At 39.3% G+C, this 19,315-nt stretch overlaps 1 protein-coding gene across 5 annotated transcripts in view; it reads right to left on the reverse strand.

Moving 5' to 3' along the window:
- Positions 1-1,013: 1,013 nt before the first annotated feature.
- CPNE8 (copine 8) overlaps positions 1,014-19,315 on the reverse strand; it is a 290,234-nt gene continuing 271,932 nt past the window's right edge. For 2 of the 5 annotated variants that reach the window (XM_048836289.2, XM_048836290.2), the window contains one exon: positions 1,014-2,785. In XM_048836289.2, coding sequence (XP_048692246.1) covers positions 2,597-2,785 — 189 coding nt within the window. In that variant the 3' untranslated portion in view covers positions 1,014-2,596. The remainder of the gene's footprint in view (positions 2,786-19,315) is intronic. The other 3 variants (XM_048836292.2, XM_048836293.2, XR_007354651.2) reach the window with 2 other exon arrangements.

Consider the following 19,315-nt stretch of genomic DNA (forward strand, 5'->3'; position numbering starts at 1 on the left):
TCCCATTGACCGGGAACGGTGAACTGCGGCCACTGGGAGCTGCGGGTGGCCATGCAAATATAAACAAACTGTCTGGTGGCCCACCACCAGATTACCCTGTTGGGCCACAGGTTGCCCACCACTGATCTAGGGAATATCGCCAACCTGCATTTCTTTTTGTCACTAGGGAGATGGTACTGCATTTATTCATTACTTTTACTTTTCATATTTTTGTTTGATTTATAAATCAATAGTAGCTAGATAAGACCAATACAGTCATACATAAACCTCAAATAGTGCAGCTGTAATGGGTGTGTATGTTGTGGGGAAAATTATTTTAGTTATATACCTATCTCAAAACTGTCATACTGCTAACATGTAAAGAATCAAATTAGCTTTAACACTATGCTGTGCATTTATAAAATGTTATCTGAGTCAGGTCTAAGATATTTAATAGCCCTCATAAGCCTCTTTCTTTCTGGACACAGTCTGATATCTGCTGAATCAAAAATATAAAGAGAAGTAAACGATTATAGGAGCAGAGGATAGAAGAATGGCAACCTGTGGCTTGGGCTGGAGACTGAAAAAGCTGTTTAACCTGTTGATCATTACAACAGGTTTACAAGTGTAACAACAGACTTAGCTATCATATTGGAACAACAGAGGTGCACCATTGTATAATATTAATTTGCTTTAATTGCTTGTGAAGTACTTATTGATGCAATGTTTAAAAACATCTTATAAAGAAATTATGGCATGTTTAAAATTAATTCACAGCATAGAAGGGAAAATAACATAATATAGATTGATACATAGTCTATATGAAGTTCTCTCCTTAATAGCAGTAGTTGCCAGATATTAAATTTCATTCACGCAACATAAGCCCACTAAAAATCTCACATTTTTGTGAAAAAATTAACTTCATTCTCATGTAAAAACTGGTTTGAAATAAAGTTAAAATGATTTGTTCTTACAAAAAAGTCCTTGTCATGACAGAATAGCTATCTGAAAAAAGTAATATACAATGTGAGATATTAATTTTAATTTTAAGTTTTAATATATTTCAAAATGGAAGATTCTGCACTTACATAGTTATATATCATTGATACTGCAAATATGTTTTTCAGCAAAAAATCTTTGTTCATGCTTAAAAAATGTGCCTTACCTTGATACTGTATTGTACAACATATAGGAGTAAGAAACAAAGTAATAAACCAATTATATGTAAAGAAAACAAAGTCACATTACAAGGTAGTTACAATGATAAATAAAACATTTTTCAGTCTTAACAGAATTTGAAGGCAATTCACAATCATTTCCAGGAATTTTGTGAGATTTAAGGCCATTTATTCTAAATAAAATGTATCTTTGACACATATACTCACAATACTGTGAATTTCTTGTAAAAACTGTACATGCAAAACATTTTATAATTAGATATGAACAGGCATATAGTAAAATTTTGGGTACTTAAATACACAAAACTATTGTGCACAAAGCAATATGGCTGTGCAATTTTTAAACCAGTTAATTCATGAAATATTAGCATCTGTGCACTTCAAATAGCAATGTGATTAGGTGACAACAATGAATCCAAATATTAAGAGCCAGCATCCCTTTGAATGGGCAATCTAGACAATAGGTGACAACTTTACATTTTAAATGGGTGTTAAAACGGTTCATTATAAAATGTCCGTTATAATCACTTGAAAATAGCTTTAAGATGCAAAAGTGCTAATGCTATTAAGCAAAGTATGAGATGATTCTACTAAGTCAGCTATGGGACTTGAGGTAATTATTCTTTCATTACGTTAATATGCAATTGTTCTATTCAGCCAGCAAAACCTATTTTAAAAAATGTAAACTTACATAAATTTAGAAATTGGAGTATCTCTGAAAAATACATAACCCCCTTCCTGAGGCTTAGCTTTATTAGTAAGTCAAATACAGTTACAGTCTTCACATCTCCAGATCTTATTCTCAAATACTGTTTTAAATTTTGACAGATGAATTGACTACTAAGCACTTACATGAAGCAATTCAGTTATTGAGAAATATGAATGTATTTGTCCTCTTTTTCCTTAGTTTTGCGCTTGTATTTGTCTGGACAATCATTCAAAGAGATATTGCTTCTCCTGTGGCTATAGCTATTGCAAGTTAGAAGATACATGATTCAATATTCCAAACTCTTATTCTTAAGAATATTTATAAAAGTATTGAAATTTAAAAAGTAGTAACATGTAAACATTGATACAGAGGAATTGCATTCCTAAATATGTATATACACACAGTAGTCAGGGAGAACAATATCTTCCGAGTTGAAACTGTGACTCGTGCTTTCTCCCAACAAATAAATGAAAAAGTAGCTTTTTCATTCAGAAAAAAATGAGACTTGAAGAGAATAGCGTTTAAAAGCTTTTCAGTTGCTCATGCAACCATATTGAGAATTTTGGTATATGAAGAGAATTTGTTTCGATCCAAAAACCTATCGCAAGCTACTACTTCATCCAGACAGACAACAGTCTCAATTCACTGGTTCTTTAAAGTGCACCAGCACTGAAGCACTGAGTCAGTAGCTCTACATGGTTTGTGGTAAGTGTTAACCATTTCGGAGTAGTCATATCTGAGTCTGTAACACATGAAGAGGGGGTGTGTATGGAGGTGGTGCAGGTGATGGCTTGATTCCTCTGACCCTCATGTAAGAGAGAAACTGGTCTGGGATCTCAGCTAAGACATCTTTAGCAAGTCTGGCCATGCTCAATATATAGTTTCCACTTCTGTCAATGTAATCCCGGAATGGCACAAACTAAAATAAAAAAAAAAAAAGATACATTATACATCATATATTCCATTGTGTATATGCAAACATATCATACAATATAAAAATTAGGTCTGTCAATCGCAGTTAATGCAGGTGATTAATGCAAAACAAACTATTTTAATCACACTGTAAATAAAAATAGAATACCAACTTAAATTTATTACAGATATTTTTGGATGTTTTTCTACATTTTCAAATATTGATTTCAATTACAACACAGAATACAAAGTGTACAGTGTTCACTTTATTTTATTATTTTTAATTACAAATATTCTCACTGTAAAAACAAAAACAAAGAAATAGTATTTTTCACTTCACCTGAGAGAAGTATTGCAGTGCAATCCCTTTATTGTGAAAATGCAACTTACAAATGTTGATTTTTTCTTTTTTTTAACATAACTACATTCAAAAACAAAACAATGCAAAACTTTAGAGCAAAGGTTCCCAACCTATTTATCATTGTGGGCTGCCCTCCACCCAGAGACCCCTTCACAAAGTGGGGCCAGGAGTGGAGTCCTGGGTCTGGGAGGCTGTGCAGGGCTGGGCAGCTGGGGCCCTGGATCCTGCCAGGCTGGGCAGCCGGGACCCTGGGCCCTGCCCAGAACCTGCCGCGTGGGCCATGGGGCCTTTAGCACACAGTGCAAATATTTGTAACAAAAATAATATAAAATGAACACTGTACCCTTTATATTCTGTGTTGTCATTGCAATCAATACATTTAAAAATGTAGAAAAACATCCAAATATTTATAATAAATTTAAATTGGTATTCTATCACTGTTAATAATGCAATTAAAACTGTGATAAATCATGACTTCTTTAAAATCTCACAATTGATTGTGATTATTTTTATTATTTTTTTGACAGCCCTAATAGAAATAAGAGATTTGGAGATAGGAAAGTTTTGTTTTAGATAATTAATAAACTTAAAGCAGGTATCTGCAGGAATGTTAATTTTGCTTCAGACTGCATATGTTTTAAAAAGTAAACCATAATCAGATAATAGTAATTATTGCAAACCTTCCACAACACTTCAAATTTGTCAAGCCACTGTTGCCTCAAGCAGATGAATATATCCTCTTCCATAAAAAGGTGTATGGGAAAGAGCATTTTAGCTGATCCTAATCTCTACTGTAATGAGCCATTAATCCCTTCTACTATGTTTTTGGTATAAATATGAACTGTTCCCTTCCTTACTATTCTAGAAAACAATGATATAGTATTGACAACACATGTAGTCTCATCAGGTATTTACTATCTCTAATTTGTTTCTGCTGCTCCTAAGATCATCTGCTTGACTGGTCATTCTCACATCACCCCACTCTTTCTCCTGTGTGCTGCCCCTTATGCATAGGAAAAACTCCCTATCAAAATCAGTAAAGCTATCACCTTATCTTCCTACAAATGCCTCCTTAAAACTCATTTCTGCCAAGATACTGATAGAACAATTGAAACAGATAATGGCTGCTCAGGTGGTGAGTAATGCTGCATACAACTAATCTATACAAAACTTGCTCATGTTACTGCTACCGTTTTCATCCTTTTTCCATTCCCAAAATGTGTCACACTCACTTACTGCATCTTGTCTAAGATTCTTTTGGCCATGGATTATCTTTTAGTATATGTGCAAGTTGTGCCTGGTGCAATGGGGCCCTGAGCTGTCCATAATCAGTAGGTGCTACTGTTATAAAAATTAAGTATTAACAACTTATTTCTAGCTCTAGATTGATTAATGATAATACATATTTAATTATCATGCCAAAATTTAATAATAGTTTTTTACTGGATTATTTCCATTTATTACTTAATTTACAAAATGAGGATAGAGCCCTTTCTGTGACAGAAACATCCCCCCTCCCCCCTTCATCAGCAGCCCACTGCCCTAGTACTGGGATAACAGCAACTGCAATTGGTATTTACTCTCTGTTTTCATCTCTGTTGTAACCTACAAATGTCACATATTTATGGGTACTACTTGAGAGGCCTTTTTCAAGCCTTTCCATTTCTAAACACGTATTTTTAAGTGGTTACAGGGTAGCATACTTTGCCTGTTGCTTTGTCCTGTGGCATTTAATTTCAGAAAGGGGAACTATGCAAAAATGAGAAGGTTAGTTAAACAGGAATTAAAGGGCACAGTGACTAGCGTGAAATCCCTGCAAGCTGCATGGACACTTTTCAAAGACACCATAATAGAGGCCCAACTTAAATGTATACCCCAAATTAAAAAACACAGTAAAAGAACTAAAAAAGAGCCACCGTGGCTTAACAACCATGTAAAAGAAGCAGTGAGAGATAAAAAGACATCTTTTAAAAAGTGGAAGTCAAATCCTAGTGAGGTAAATAGAAAGGAGCATAAACACTGCCAAATTCAATGTAATAAGAAAAGCCAAAAAGGAGTTTGAAGAACAGCTAGCCAAAAACTCGAAAGGTAATACCAAAATGTTTTTTAAGTACATCAGAAGCAGGAAGCCTGTTAAACCAGCAGTGGAGCCCCTGGACGACTGAGATACAAAAGGAGCACTTAAAGACTATAAAGTCATCGCGGAGAAACTAAATGAATTCTTTGCTTCAGTCTTCATGGCTGAGGATGTTAGGAAGATTCCCAAACCTGAGCCGTGTTTTATAGGTGACAAATCTGAGGAATTGTCACAGATTGAAGTGTCATGAGAGGAGGTTTTGGAATTAATTGAGAAACTTATCAGTAACAAGTCACTGGGACCAGATGGCATTCACCCATGAGTTCTGAAAGGATTCAAATGTGACATTGCGGAACTATTAACTATGGTTTGTAACCTGTTCTTTAAATCAGCTTCTGTACCCAATGACTGAAAGATAGCTAATGTAATGCCAATATTTTAAAAGGGCTCCAGAGGTGATCCCGGCAATTACAGACCGGTAAATCTAACATCAGTACCGGGCAAATTAGTTGAAACAATAGTAAAAAATAAAATTGTCAGACACATAGAAGAACATAAATTGTTGTGCAAAAGTCAACATGGTTTCTGTAAAGGGAGATCATGTCTTACTAATCTATTAGAGTTCTTTGAGGGGGTCAACAAACACGTGGACAAGGGGGATCCAGTGGACATAGTGTACTTAGACTTCCAGAAAGCCTTTGACAAGGTCCCTCACCAAAGGCTCTTACATAAATTAAGTTGTCATGGGATAAGAGGGAAGATCCTTTCATGGACTGAGAACTGGTTAAAAGACAGGGAACAAAGGGTAGGAATAAATGGTAAATATTCAGAATGGAGAGGGGTAACTAGTGGTGTTCCCCGAGGGTCAGTCCTAGGACCAATCCTATGCAATTTATTCATAAAGGATCTGGAGAAAGGGGTAAACAGTGAGGTGGCAAAGTTTGCAGATGATACTAAATTGCTCAAGATAGTTAAGACCAAAGCAGACTGTGAAGAACTTCAAAAAATCTCACAAAACTAAGTGATTGGGCAACAAAATGGCAAATGAAATTTAATGTGGATAAATGTAAAGTAACGCACATTGGAAAAAATAACCCCAACTATACATACAGTATGATGGGGGCTAATTTAGCTACAACTAATCAGGAGAAAGATCTTGGTGTCATCGTGGATAGTTCTCTGAAGACGTCCAAACAGCGTGCAGCGGCAGTCAAAAAAGCAAACGGGATGTTAGGAATCATTAAAAAAGGGATAGAGAATAAGATGGAGAATATCTTATTGCCCTTATATAAATCCATGTACACCCACATCTTGAATACTGTGTACAGATGTAGTCCCCTCATCTAAAAAAAGATATACAGGCTTTAGAAAAGGTTCAGAGAATGGTAACTGAAATTATTAGGGGTTTGGAACAGGTCCCATATGAGGAGAGATTAAAGAGACGAGGACTTTTCTGCTTGGAAAAGAGGAGACTAAAGGGGGATATGATAGAGGTATATAAAATCATGAGTGGTGTGGAGAAAGTGAATAAGGAAAAGTTATTTACTTGTTCCCATAATATAAGAACTAGGGGCCACCAAATGAAATTAACGGGCAGCAGGTTTAAAACAAATAAAAGTTCTTCTTCACTCAGCGCACAGTCAACCTGTGGAATTCCTTGCCTGAAGGCTAGGACTATAACAGGGTTTAAAAGAGAACTGGATAAATTCATGGAGGTTAAGTCCATTAATGGCTATTAGCCAGGATGGGTAAGGAATGGTGTCCCTAGCCTCTGTTTGTCAGAGGGTGGAGATGGATGGCAAGAGAGAGACAGATCACTTGATCATTACCTGTTAGGTTTACTCCCTCTGGGGCACCTGGCATTGGCCACTGTCGGTAGACAGAATACTGGGCTGGATGGTCCTTTGGTCTGACCCAGTATGGCCATTCTTATGTCCTTTTCAAAGGGATCCATTCCCCTCACTAGAGTTCTGCAGGGAATGAGGCTGGGGAGACACTCAAGAGAGATACTTGCAGCTTCCTGGTCCTATACCTCCCAGCTCTAGGGTTCATTAGAGCAACTGAGGAGCTTTTCTGATTTATATTAGTGGAGAACTAGTGTAGTGTAGCATTGCTACATCCTACCCCAGTCATACCCCATCACTCTCTCAACAATACCTCTACATGAGGAGACACTTCTGTCAGAGTTATTGCCAGTAGAGAATTCTTTTACACAACAGGGATTCTCTACTGGCCCTTTGCAGCCAGAATCCACTCACTTTGCTGCCTGAGCAGCACTGAATGAATGGAATGGAATGGAATAGAATAGACAATTTGGGCTATTAGTTTCATCATACCATATAGGACTTATATTAGGGCATATTTAACTTCCAATTTCCTATATGGGGATGAGCAGAGGCAACAATTCTTTTTCATCCCAGAAAAGCTATTTCTTATAAATAATTTTGTGTATTTTTTCCCCTTATATATATCCTCTTGATGCAAGAGGATAAGACTTTCCAGGATGCTAGTAGATCCAAGGAGAATATATAAACAGAAAGTGCTTTAAAGGTGACTTTCAAAGGTAATTTCTTTTTTTTAAATAAAAGGGCTTGATTTTTTTTGCTACTTTATTATGTATAAAAGACTGAAGTTTTTATAAAATAAATAAATTTGATTCCATTCTACATCTATTTTACATTAGAAATGTAAGAACATAAGAATGGCCATGCTAGATCAGATCAATGGTCCATCTAGCACAAAATTCGGTCTTCCAACCATGGCCAGTGCCAGATGTTGCAGGGGGAATGAACACAACAGGGCAATTATCGAGTGATCCATCCCCTGTCATCCAGTTCCAGCTTCTGGCAGAGATTTAGGGACATCCAGAGCATGGGACTGCATCCCTGACCATCTTGGCTAATAGCCATTGATGTACCTATCCTTCTAATTCTTTTTTGAGCCCAACTATACTTTTGGCATTCACAGTGAGTTCTACAGGTTGACTGTGCATTGTGTGAAGTACTGCCTTTTAAACCTGCTGCCATTTAATTTCATTGGTGCCCAGTGCTTGTGTTATGTGAAAAAGTAAACAACAGTTCCTAGTTCACTTTCTTCTCCACACCATTCATGATTTTATAGACCTTTATCATGTACCCCCAAGTCATCTCTCTTCTATGATGAACAGTCCTGGTGTTTTTAATCTCTCCTCATATGGAAGATGTTCCAGGCCCCTAATCATTTTGTTGCCCTTATCTGTATTTTCTCCAATTCTAAGAGAGGGGGCAACCAGCACTGCACACAGTATTCAAGATGTGGGTGTACCATGGATTTATATAGTGGCATTATGATATTTTTGTTCATCCCTTTCCTAATGGTTCCTAACAGTCCATCAGCTCTTTTGACTCCTACTGCACACTGAGCAAATGTTGGCAAAGAACTATCCATGATGATTCCAAGATTTTTTTTTTGAGTGGTAACAGCTAATTTACACCCCATCATTTTGTATGTATATTTGGGATTATATTTTCTAATGTACATTACTTTGCATTTATCAACATTGAATTTCATCTGCCATTTTGGTTGCCCAGTCACTGAGTTTTGTGAGACTCCTTTGCAACGCTTCGCAGTCAGCTTTGGACTTAACTATTTTGAGTAATTTTGCATCATCTGCCTATGTTGTGACCTCACTGTTCAGTCCCTTTTCCACATCATTTATTAATATGTTGAGCAGCACAGGTCTCAGGACCGATCCATTGGGGGCCCTTTATTTACCTCTCTCCATTGTGAAAACTGACCATTTATTCCTACCCTTCATTTCTTATCTTTTATACAGTTATTGATCCATCAGAGGACCTTCCCTCTTATCCCATGACTGCTTACTTTCTGAAAGTCTAAGTACATTATATCAACTGGATCACATTTATACACATGCTTTCTGACACCCTCAAAGAATTCTAGTAGATAGGTGAGACATGATTTCCCTTTACAAAAGCGGTGTTGCCTGTTCTCCAACATATTGTGTTCATCTATGTATCTGATCATTCTGTTCCTTTAGTTTCAACCAGTTTGCCTGGTACTGAAGTTAGTCTTACTGGCCTGTAATTGCCAGGATCGCCTCTGGAGTCTTTTTTTTTTAAAATTGGCATTACATTAGCTATCCTGCAGTCATCTGGTGCAGAGGCTGATTTGAGCAATAGGTTACATACCACAGTCAGTAGTTCTGCAATTTCATATTTGAGTTCCTTCAGAATGCTTGGGTGAACATCATCTGGCCCTGGTGACTTATTAGTGTTTAATTTATTGATTTGTTCCAAAATGTCCTCTATCAACACCTCAATCTGGGACAGTTCCTCAGATTTGTCACCCAAAAAGAATGGCTCAGGTTTGAGATTCTCCCTCACATCCTCTGTAGTGAAGACTACTGCAAAGCATTCATTTAGCTTTTCCGCAAGAGTGTTTGTCTTCCTTGAGTGCTCCTTTAGAACCTCGATCGTCCAGTGGCTCCACTGATTGTTTGACAGACTTCCTGCTTCTGATGTACTTAAACTTTTTTGTCTCTTTTGCTAGTTGACCTTCAAATTCTTCTTTGGCCTGCCTATTTGTACCTTTAGACTTTATTTGCCAGAATTTATGCTCCTTTCTGTTTTCCTCAGTAGGATTTGATTTCCAATTTTCAAGGATACCTTTTAGCCTCTAATTACCTCTTCTACTCTAGTGTTTAGCCATGGTGGCATTTTTTGATCCTCTTGCTGTTTTTTTAATTTGGTGTATATATTTAATGAGTCTTTATTATGGCATTTTTTGAAATGCAGTTTGCAGGCATTTCACTCTTGTGACTGTTCTTTTTAATTTCCATTTAACTGTCTTCCTCACTTGTGTATAGTTCCTCTTTTAGAAGTTAAATGTTACTGTTTGTGGGTTTGTTATTTCCCCTCAACCAAGGATTTTAAATTTAATTACATTCTGGATGCTATTACTGAACAGTTCAACTATATTCACTTGTTGGATCAGATCCTGTGCTCTAGTTAGGACTAAATCAAGAATTGTCTCACTTGTGGGTTTCAGGATTAGCTGCTCCAAGAAGCAATCATTAATGGTGTCTAGAAATTTTCTCTGCATCTTGTTCTGAGGTGCCTTGTTCCCAGTCAATATGGGAATAGTTGAAATCCCCCATTATTGTGGGCTTTCTGTTTTTGTAGCCTCTCTAATCTCCCTGAACATTTCACAATCACCATCACCAATGAGTACATCTGACCCAACGGAATGGGGGAGAGGTGTAACGGCTGGAGAGCTGCAGCAAGGAAAGTGAAGGGATTACAGTTATGGTGAGGGGCCTGAAAACCATGTCAAGTGCATGTAGTGGAGTATTTGCTAGGGTTTCACTATAGCCCAGCTGTTGTAATTTCTGTAAATTAACTGGCATGGCAATGAATTTGGGACTTGTCTTACATTTACCAACACTACTACCTCTAAGTAAGTTCACCAGCAGGCTCCATGTTTTGTCTACACCAATATCAGTTTATTAAAATGTTTTCTTGCTTAGAAGGGCTAGCAGGTGAGAGACACAGCAGATATGGCCTTATATAGGAAGCACTGACTCTGAAAAAGATTTGGGGGTTGCGATGGATAATCAGCTGAACTTGAGATTCCAGTGTGACACTGTGGCCAAAAGGGTTAATGCAATCCTGGTATGCATAAACAGGAGAATCTCAAGTAGGAGTTATTTTATCTTTGTATTTGGTATAGTGCAACAATTACTGGAATACTGTGTTGAGTTCTGGTTGGGCAATGCCCCGCTGACTCTGCAGCCTGTAGAAATTTGAGTAAGTGCAAAAACCTTGCGGGGGGTTGCCCTCTTTCCACCAATCTCTCCCTCAACTAGCACCATTGAGTAATCCCAAGGGTTCTCCTCAATCTGGTACTCTGCATGGCAACACTAGGCACAGCTGCCTTGTTACTTCGCAGGCTTTTGTGTGCTATCCACCTTGAAAGATTCTTGTTTCTAAAGGGAACCCCAATATATTTAATAACCTTCTCTTGCAAGTTTTATCTGTTAAGGGAAGGAAAGACAGCAAGGATTTGAAAACTCAGTCTGTAGAGGATTAACATCACTTGTATTTAAGAAAATTATCTTGATCATATTGATATCACAGAGATTGTAGAAGCCACAGGGAGTCTTGACCATGTACATATCCATGTGTGCAAAGGAAATGGCTGAGTTCAAGGGTACTACTGCATCTACCAGTATCTAATAATTTTTGCAGCAAAGTCTATGATTCTGTGGGTGTCTTATGTGATAAATTGAAAATTCTGCAGCATATTTATTCAAATGTTTAAAGTAAGATTTAATTAACTAAATAGAAGTATGAATCATACAGCCAGTACTGGATGATTTTTGTTATTTATTTTGATATTAAACATTTAATTTATTTTATAGCGCCCATACATTTTTAGTCTTTGATGTGTTGCATATTTCTGAATTCACATAATTTTGCAACTCTCCTAGAGAAAGCTAGAAATTTTAAAAAATTAGGAAAGCAAGTGCGGCAGTTTGAGATTATGGGTTAAATACACCATCTGGATGCTTCTACTAAAATGATCAGCAATTAAATAGTTGCCATTGCCATCTTTAAGGTTTCTATTCCTATTCACTAGAGCTGGTTGGAAATATTCTGATGAATTTAGTTTAATCAGAAAATGCCACTTTGCTGAAGCAAATTGTTTGTCGAATCTGTAATAGATTTGGCTAAACAGAACATCAAAATAGATTTCCAATGAAAATGTGCCTGTGTTCCAGTGACCACAGCTCCATGGCAGGGAGCTTCCTAGCCCCAGGAGCCCTATGTGGCTCTAGAGCTCCTGGTGCAGCTATGTTCCCTGCTCCGCCAGGCTCCCTTTTGCAGAGCAGGGGGCCTGGCAATACTGGACTGACTTACAGGGTCCATGGATGTGGGGCAGACTTGCCATATGGAATGCCCTGGAGCCAGGGATCCCAGGGCTACAATCTCCCAGGTAAACTGGCTCACAAGGCTGACTGCTCAGGAGTCGGGCAGCCAGGGAGCTAGTCGGGAGTTTGGAAGTCCCAGGTTTCCTGGCTTCAGGACAGTCTGCATGGCAAGGCTACTCCAGAACAGCAGACTCTGGGAGCCCCAGCAGTAGCTCAGTGAAACTAAGATTCAGTGACCAGGTGGGTGAAGTAATATCTTTTACTGGACCAATTTCTGTTGGTGAAAGAGACTGACTTACAAGTTAGAGACAAGCTTTTGGGCCTGTGTAACTTGAAAGCTTGTCTCTTTCATCAACAGAAGTTAGTTTAATAAAAGATATTACCTCACTCACCTTGTGTCTCTAATATCCTGGGACTAATGTGGCTACAACACTGCAAACAACATTTAGTGACCAGTCAGTTGAACATATTTAATTTTGGAACCACCACTTTTTGGTGTTTCAAAAATGAATTTTGCAATTCACCAAGAAATTTTGGCAAATTTTGTTTTATTCTGATGCAGAAAGAACCCAAATTTCAAAAATGCAAACTATCTTAAGTGAAACATTGTGAGTTTCAACCAGCTCTACTATTCACGTAGCTTAGAACTATTTCATGCTGTCTGCAGACTAAGGAAGACAAGAATGCATTAATGCTGCTCAGAAAGAACTGACAAGAGAAAGATAAATAAATTGACTAGTCAGTAGTAGTAGAAGACAGCAAATGAGAGAGGTACAGGGAGAAAGAAAAAAGGCAGAAAAAGATTGTGTCTACACTTAAGAATGTCAGAAAAAAAATGTCCACTGGTTCTACTACCAGTTCAGCTAAACTAGCAGTAGCACTGGTGTGAAATGGTGTTTTTCTAAAATTTCTTAAGTGTAGACAAGGCCCCAAAGGAACAGGAAAGAGAGATGCATTCAAAAGGAGTGAGAGAGGTCACCAGAGAGATTGCAAAGAATGTGATACACACAAGGTAGGAGTGGGTAAGAGAGCAGAGAATTGGCTTTGAAGATCGTAATGGTCATCTAACATTACCTCCAGAAGTAAACAGGGAACCAGTGAAGAGCATACAGTGCTGATATAATGTACATATTGTGACCCACTATATTTAGGAGTCACATTGCTGCATTTATGTTTAATTAAGATACTTAACATCTGTTCCAACAGTTAAAATCTAGCATGCCACGCAGAAAAACATTCTTCTGACTTTACATTTAACTAAGTTGTTAATTTTATAAAAAGCAAATCAATGTTTTCTAGTCTGACAGTTATATACTATACTAACGGGATTTTAGATCAAATCCCTACCAGTGAGTTTAAAGGTCATGCTGGATTTAAAGGGTTTGATGACATCCCTTTTTATTTATTTAGATATTTGATTTATCTTTCTTACTATTACTTAGCCAAAACAACAAGAGCACAAAATAATATTGCCTTCAGCTAATTAAGTGTCTTACTGATTTGTATCAGGGCTCGGAATTAAACATATTAATAGTGAATATAAATGAATGAGGTTTTTTTTTAAATGTTTTGGATACTCCAAGAATGCTAAAGAAATTAAAAAAACAACAACATTAATTGTGCATTGCTGTTTGTGCCTTACCACTGAGCGTGGGATTAGTCTTTTAGGTAAACTGTGTTTTCACAAGTTATCATTTTGCTAGGAAATATTAAAATGTGTTACCAATGTTTAAAAAACTGTTTAGTTATGTTTATAGTTCGACTGCAAAATTGCTGTTTGCTGGTTGGAGACACTGCTGTAGTCATCACATGAATGAAGAATATATGGAGTTTATCCTTGATCACCAAGAATTGCTATGGTAGTGATGGTGAAGGAAGTATTTCTCTTCTCTGATTACTTTGGAGTTTTGTGTCTTCCCTCCACCTCCAATTTTACAGCCATCCTTCTGCCAAAACTGAATCTAAAATCCAGAAGAGACTCCAGCAAATCTTAATATCACATTTGCATTGTGGCTCAAGTTTGGCATGCCTGTCTTACCCAGCAGATATTTTCTCCAAATGTTGCAGAAAACAAAAAAGGATATTCCTTACATTTCTGAAATAATAGCTACTTCTAAAACAATTGAAAAAAAGTTACCTTCCTTTCTGTAACCATTGTTCTTTTGAGATATGTTGCACGTCTATTCCACTGACAGTTGTCAGAGATTTTTCCCCCAGCAATGCCCACTGAGGCAGCATGAACGCCCTCTCATGCCTTACACCGCTGCATGAAGGTATAAAGAGTTGCGCTGCCCCCGACACCCTCAGTTCCTTCTGACCCAAAAGACACTGATAGAGAGGGGAAGGAGGGTGGGTCATGGAATGGACATGTGCAACACATCTCGGAGAACAATAGTTACAGCAAGGCAGGTAACCATTTTTTTACCTTTGAGTGATTGCACATGTCCACTCCATTGTAGGTGACTCACAAGCAGTTTGAATTGGAGGGTGGCTTGGAGTCTACTTGAAAAGGGCTTTGTAGGACTACCTAACCAAATCTGGAACTGTGTCTCGATTGTTGAGAGATGGCATAATGAGAGGCAAATGGAGGGACCAACAACCAGGTTGCTGCCCTACAAATGTTTAGCATGAGAACATGAGCCAAAAATTCTGTGGAAGTTGCCTGAAACCTGGTTGAGTGAGCCATCACTTTACTTTGAGGTGCAATATCAGCCAATCAGTAGTATAAATTAATACAGCTGGAAATCCAGGAAGAGAACCTTTGGGCAGGTACTGCATGGCCATTTACTCTGAGTGAAATTGCAATGAAGAGCTGAGAGCCTGATCCAGGTAAATGAGGCTTACCCTTTACTCAAATGAGGCTTTGGAAAGAAAGTTGGTAAATAAATTGCTCTATTAATGTGAAATCGCAAACCACTTTAGACAAGAATTTTGGGTGAGGTCGAAGGAAACCTTGTCCCTAAAGAAAACTGTATTAGAGAGGCTTTGATACTAAAGCTTGCAATTCCCTTACTCTCCTGGCCGAGGTTATAGCAACCAAGAAAGCCACCTTTATAGACAACTGTAACAAAGAACAAGATGCTGGTGGCTTAGAGGAGGGCTCTGTTGATTTTGTCAGAACTCAATTTAAACTTCACTGTGGAACTGGGCTGTGAACCTGTGGGTATACTCCGCGCAAACCCTTTAGAAATCTGATGGACACAGGGTTTGAAAAAAAATATTGGTTATCCATGGGAGGGTGGAAAGCAGAGATAGCTGCCAAATGTACACTTATGGAACTAAAAAGTTAAACCTTGTTTCAGAAACAAAAGATAGTCCAAGATATGGCAAAATGGAGTTTGAGGTGGAGGGACACCTCTTTGTATCTTTTCCATTTAGCAAGGTAAGTAGACCTAGTTGAAGGCAACCTACTATTTAGCAGAACTTCCCACACCCCCTTAGTGCTAACTTGTTCTGAGGTTGTCAACCATGAAGTATCTATGGTGTCAGGTGGAGAGCCTGGAAGTTGAGATGAAGGAGGTGGCCATGGTCTTATGAAATCACATCTCTTGGGAATAGCAGTGGAAGTCTGACCAACAGGGATAGTAGAGTTGGAAAAACAATGTTGACAAGGCTATGTTGACAAGGCTATTAGAATGAGATGAGTGGAATCATGCTTGACTTTTGTCATAAATATAAAGGGAAGGGTAAACCCCTTTAAAATCCCTCCTGGCCAGAGAAAAAATCCTCTCATCTGTAAAGGGTTAAGAAGCTAAAGGTAACCTCGCTGGCACCTGACCAAAATGACCAATGAGGAGACAAGATACTTTCAAAAGCTGGGAGGAGGGAGAGGAACAAAGGGTCTGGGTCTGTCTGTATGCTGCTTTTGCTGGGGATAGAACAGGAATGGAGTCTTAGAACTTTTAGTAAGTAATCTAGCTAGGTATGTGTTAGATTATGATTTCTTTAAATGGCTGAGAAAAGAGTTGTGCTGAATAGAATGACTATTCCTGTCTGTGTGTCTTTTTTGTAACTTAAGGTTTTGCCTAGAGGGATTCTCTATGTTTTGAATCTAATTACCCTGTAAGGTATCTACCATCCTGATTTTACAGAGGTGATTCCTTTACTTTTATTAAAAGTCTTCTTGTAAGAAAACTGAATGCTTTTTCATTGTTCTAAGATCCAAGGGTTTGGGTCTGTGGTCACCTATGCAAATTGGGGAGGATTTTTACCAAACCTTCCCCAGAAAGTGGGGTGCAAGGGTTGGGAGGATTTTGTGGGGGAAGACGTGTCCAAACTATGTTTCCCAGTAAACCCAATTAAAGTTTGGTGGTGGCAGTGGTTATTCCAAGGACAAAGGATAAAATTAATTTGTACCCTGGGGAAGTTTTAACCTAAGCTGGTGAAAGTAAGCTTAGGAGGTTTTCATGCAGGTCCCCACATCTGTACCCTAGAGTTCAGAGTGGGGAAGGAACCTTGACAACTTTGGACAAGACTATGGGCAGGAGCAGAACTGGAGGGAAGGCAGACCAGGGTAACAGGAAAGCATTTGTCAGTGAACCTGGGCTATGACTCACTTAAGGAACAAAAAGATTACTTTTTTGTTAGCTCTAGTTGCAAACAGGTCCACTTGGGGAGTTCCCCACAGCTGGAAAATGGACCTGGACACACCTGGCTGAAGAGACCACCCCTGGTGACCTTGCTCAGGTGGTGTACTTTGAGCCCCCAGAAGGTAAACAGTTCTCAGGTTGATGGAACTGGCAATGCAGAAATTCCAAAGGAGGACTGCTTCCTGGCATAACTTTGTCAAATGATCTCTCCGTTGCCGATTTACATAGAATATGGCTGCTGTGTTGTCTGTGAGTGCCAGCAAGTTCAACCCCTTCATATGTAGAAGGAATGCCATATGAGGTAAATGGATGGCCCAAAGGTCCCTGATATTTATATAGTGCCATAGGCTCCGAGTCTGAAGGGGACCAAGTGAGCTCCCCAACCTAGAGCTGATGCATTTGTGATTAGAGGGAGTAATTGTTGTGGAGAGGCAAAGGGACTATCTTTGCAAACATTTGCAGGTTCTGCCGACTAGTTCAGGGAGGACAAGAACTGAGCAGGTACTAGAACTACCATGTCTGTTTGTTGACAGGCCAGCGAGGCTAGTCAACCCTGCAGTTCTCCGAGGTACAGCCTGACACATTGCACCATATACGTGCAAGCTGCCATGTGCCCTAGAAGTTTGAGGCAATTTCGAACGGTGGTAACAGGGTGCACTTTTCGATCTAAAGCAATGACCTGCAATATTTGGAATGTCTGCTCCTACAGGAAAGCCCTGGCCTTTGTAGAATCCAGGACTGCCACAAAATCCTTTGAATGGGCATCAGGATAGATTTCTTTATATTGATTAGCAGACCCAGTGCATTGAAAGTAGACTGAATAGTGTCTATGCTGGAGATAAAATTATCAACTGTCTTATCCAAAAAGAGCAAGGGACCTTCAAATGGGAGGTCTTGAATGGTTTGTTGCACCTCTAGGGGAAGACCTGATGACTGCAATCTATATAAATGCAGCATACTGATGGTAGGGAAACCAAAGATCAAGCCGCAGAGTCTGAAGCATCCAGACTTGCTTGCAAATGAACTTCACTTCACAGCAGTTAACTCCTGCTTTGTCTCATCAAGGAGCTTGTCTTTGAATTTCAAGATATTATCTCACAGGCTTAAATCTTATCAACTCAGCAGCGTCTGCTGGTTATGATCCCAAGCTGTAAACCTCCTGTGGAATAAAGTTGAAGGGAGGTGGTTACAGAAGTGCTCAAATCTCTGTGAATGGACATATCTTCTTTCCACCCTTTTAGCAGTGGGAAATAGGGAAGATGGTTTTGCCATAAAACCTTGACAGGTTCCAGGATAGGCTCATTAATAGGGAGAGTAACCCTAGAGTGTGTCCTGCAGAGGCTAAAACGTCCACAAGCCTGTGTGACCTTTCTTGCACCCTTTTGATTGGATAGCCAGAGCTGTAGCCACCTTCCTCAACAAGTCTTGATATGAGCCCTGACATCATCAGGAGGGGAAGAAGTAGACCCAGTCACTAACACCCCATCAGAAGACAAAGATGAAGAGGCTAAGGGTTGTTGAGAAGGTCCCCCCTCCAACTCATCCACAGGAAAGTCCTGAGTGCATGGTTCCCTCTGCATAGTACCAATCCCCGTACCAGGGGAGGGAAGACAGTGACCTTACTGCAGACGCTCCCAGTGCCTAGCTGACGTAGAAAAGCAGAAAGGAAGGGAATAGAGAACCTCTAGGATGTGGAGGGAAGCCCCAAGGGATCCAAAAGGGCCACTGATATGGAGGCAGACCCAGCTATGTGCAGGTCATTGGTAATTAGAGTTCTGAGGCTGTGGCTGGTACTATGGTGGGTATGTTCGTGTCGAGACACATATGATCCGATCTTAGAGTCTGTTGAGGAGTTTGCTTCCTGAGGCCACGGTGAGGTTGACACGGTCAGTACCAATCAGCTCCAAATTTGGAGATGTGGGTACTGGTGAGATCATTGCTGGCTTCTCTCTACATGGAATCTACAGAGAGGAGCTACAACTGTAGAAGTCATCGGTACTTAACGGTACACAGAGGCTGGAGCTGGGACTGTAGAAGTGTGCACTTCTTCCAATCCCGGCACTGAGTGAGATTCCTGAATAGCAGGAGAAACTGGTACTGAAGGTTACGCAATTCTCTGGCTGCCTCAAAAAATCTCAGGTGCAAAATGAACTGGAAAGGGCTCCTGAGTCTAAGGTACTGAAAGGTGCACTGATCCCTCAGGGATTGGTCTCAATGGACCCTTCTTGGGCTCTAGAGTCAGCACTCCATTCTGGCTTATTGACTGTCTGGGAGTTTCTCTTCTTTGAGTGCACCTCCAGGTCCTTACCTCGGCTTGGTGCCTTCACTGTAGACTTTGAAGGCCCAGTTACTCAGTGTTTGGGAGACTTACGTTTTCTCTTCTTAGGTACCTGTGACTAGGCTCTGCCTCTGAACTCAGAACAGAGTGAGAGCACTTCTAGCTGAACTGGACATGCTCAGTACCGGTTCTGAGCGGGAAAGTTCCGATGTTGGATGAAGTGCACACTGCATAAGTAGGTACTTGCGTCTTGCAGCCCTGTCCTTTTCTGATCAAGGTTTGAATCCCCTACAAATGTTACATT

Source organism: Caretta caretta, chromosome 1, assembly GCF_965140235.1.
Source record: "Caretta caretta isolate rCarCar2 chromosome 1, rCarCar1.hap1, whole genome shotgun sequence".
In the NCBI taxonomy this organism is placed as follows: Eukaryota; Metazoa; Chordata; order Testudines; family Cheloniidae; genus Caretta; species Caretta caretta.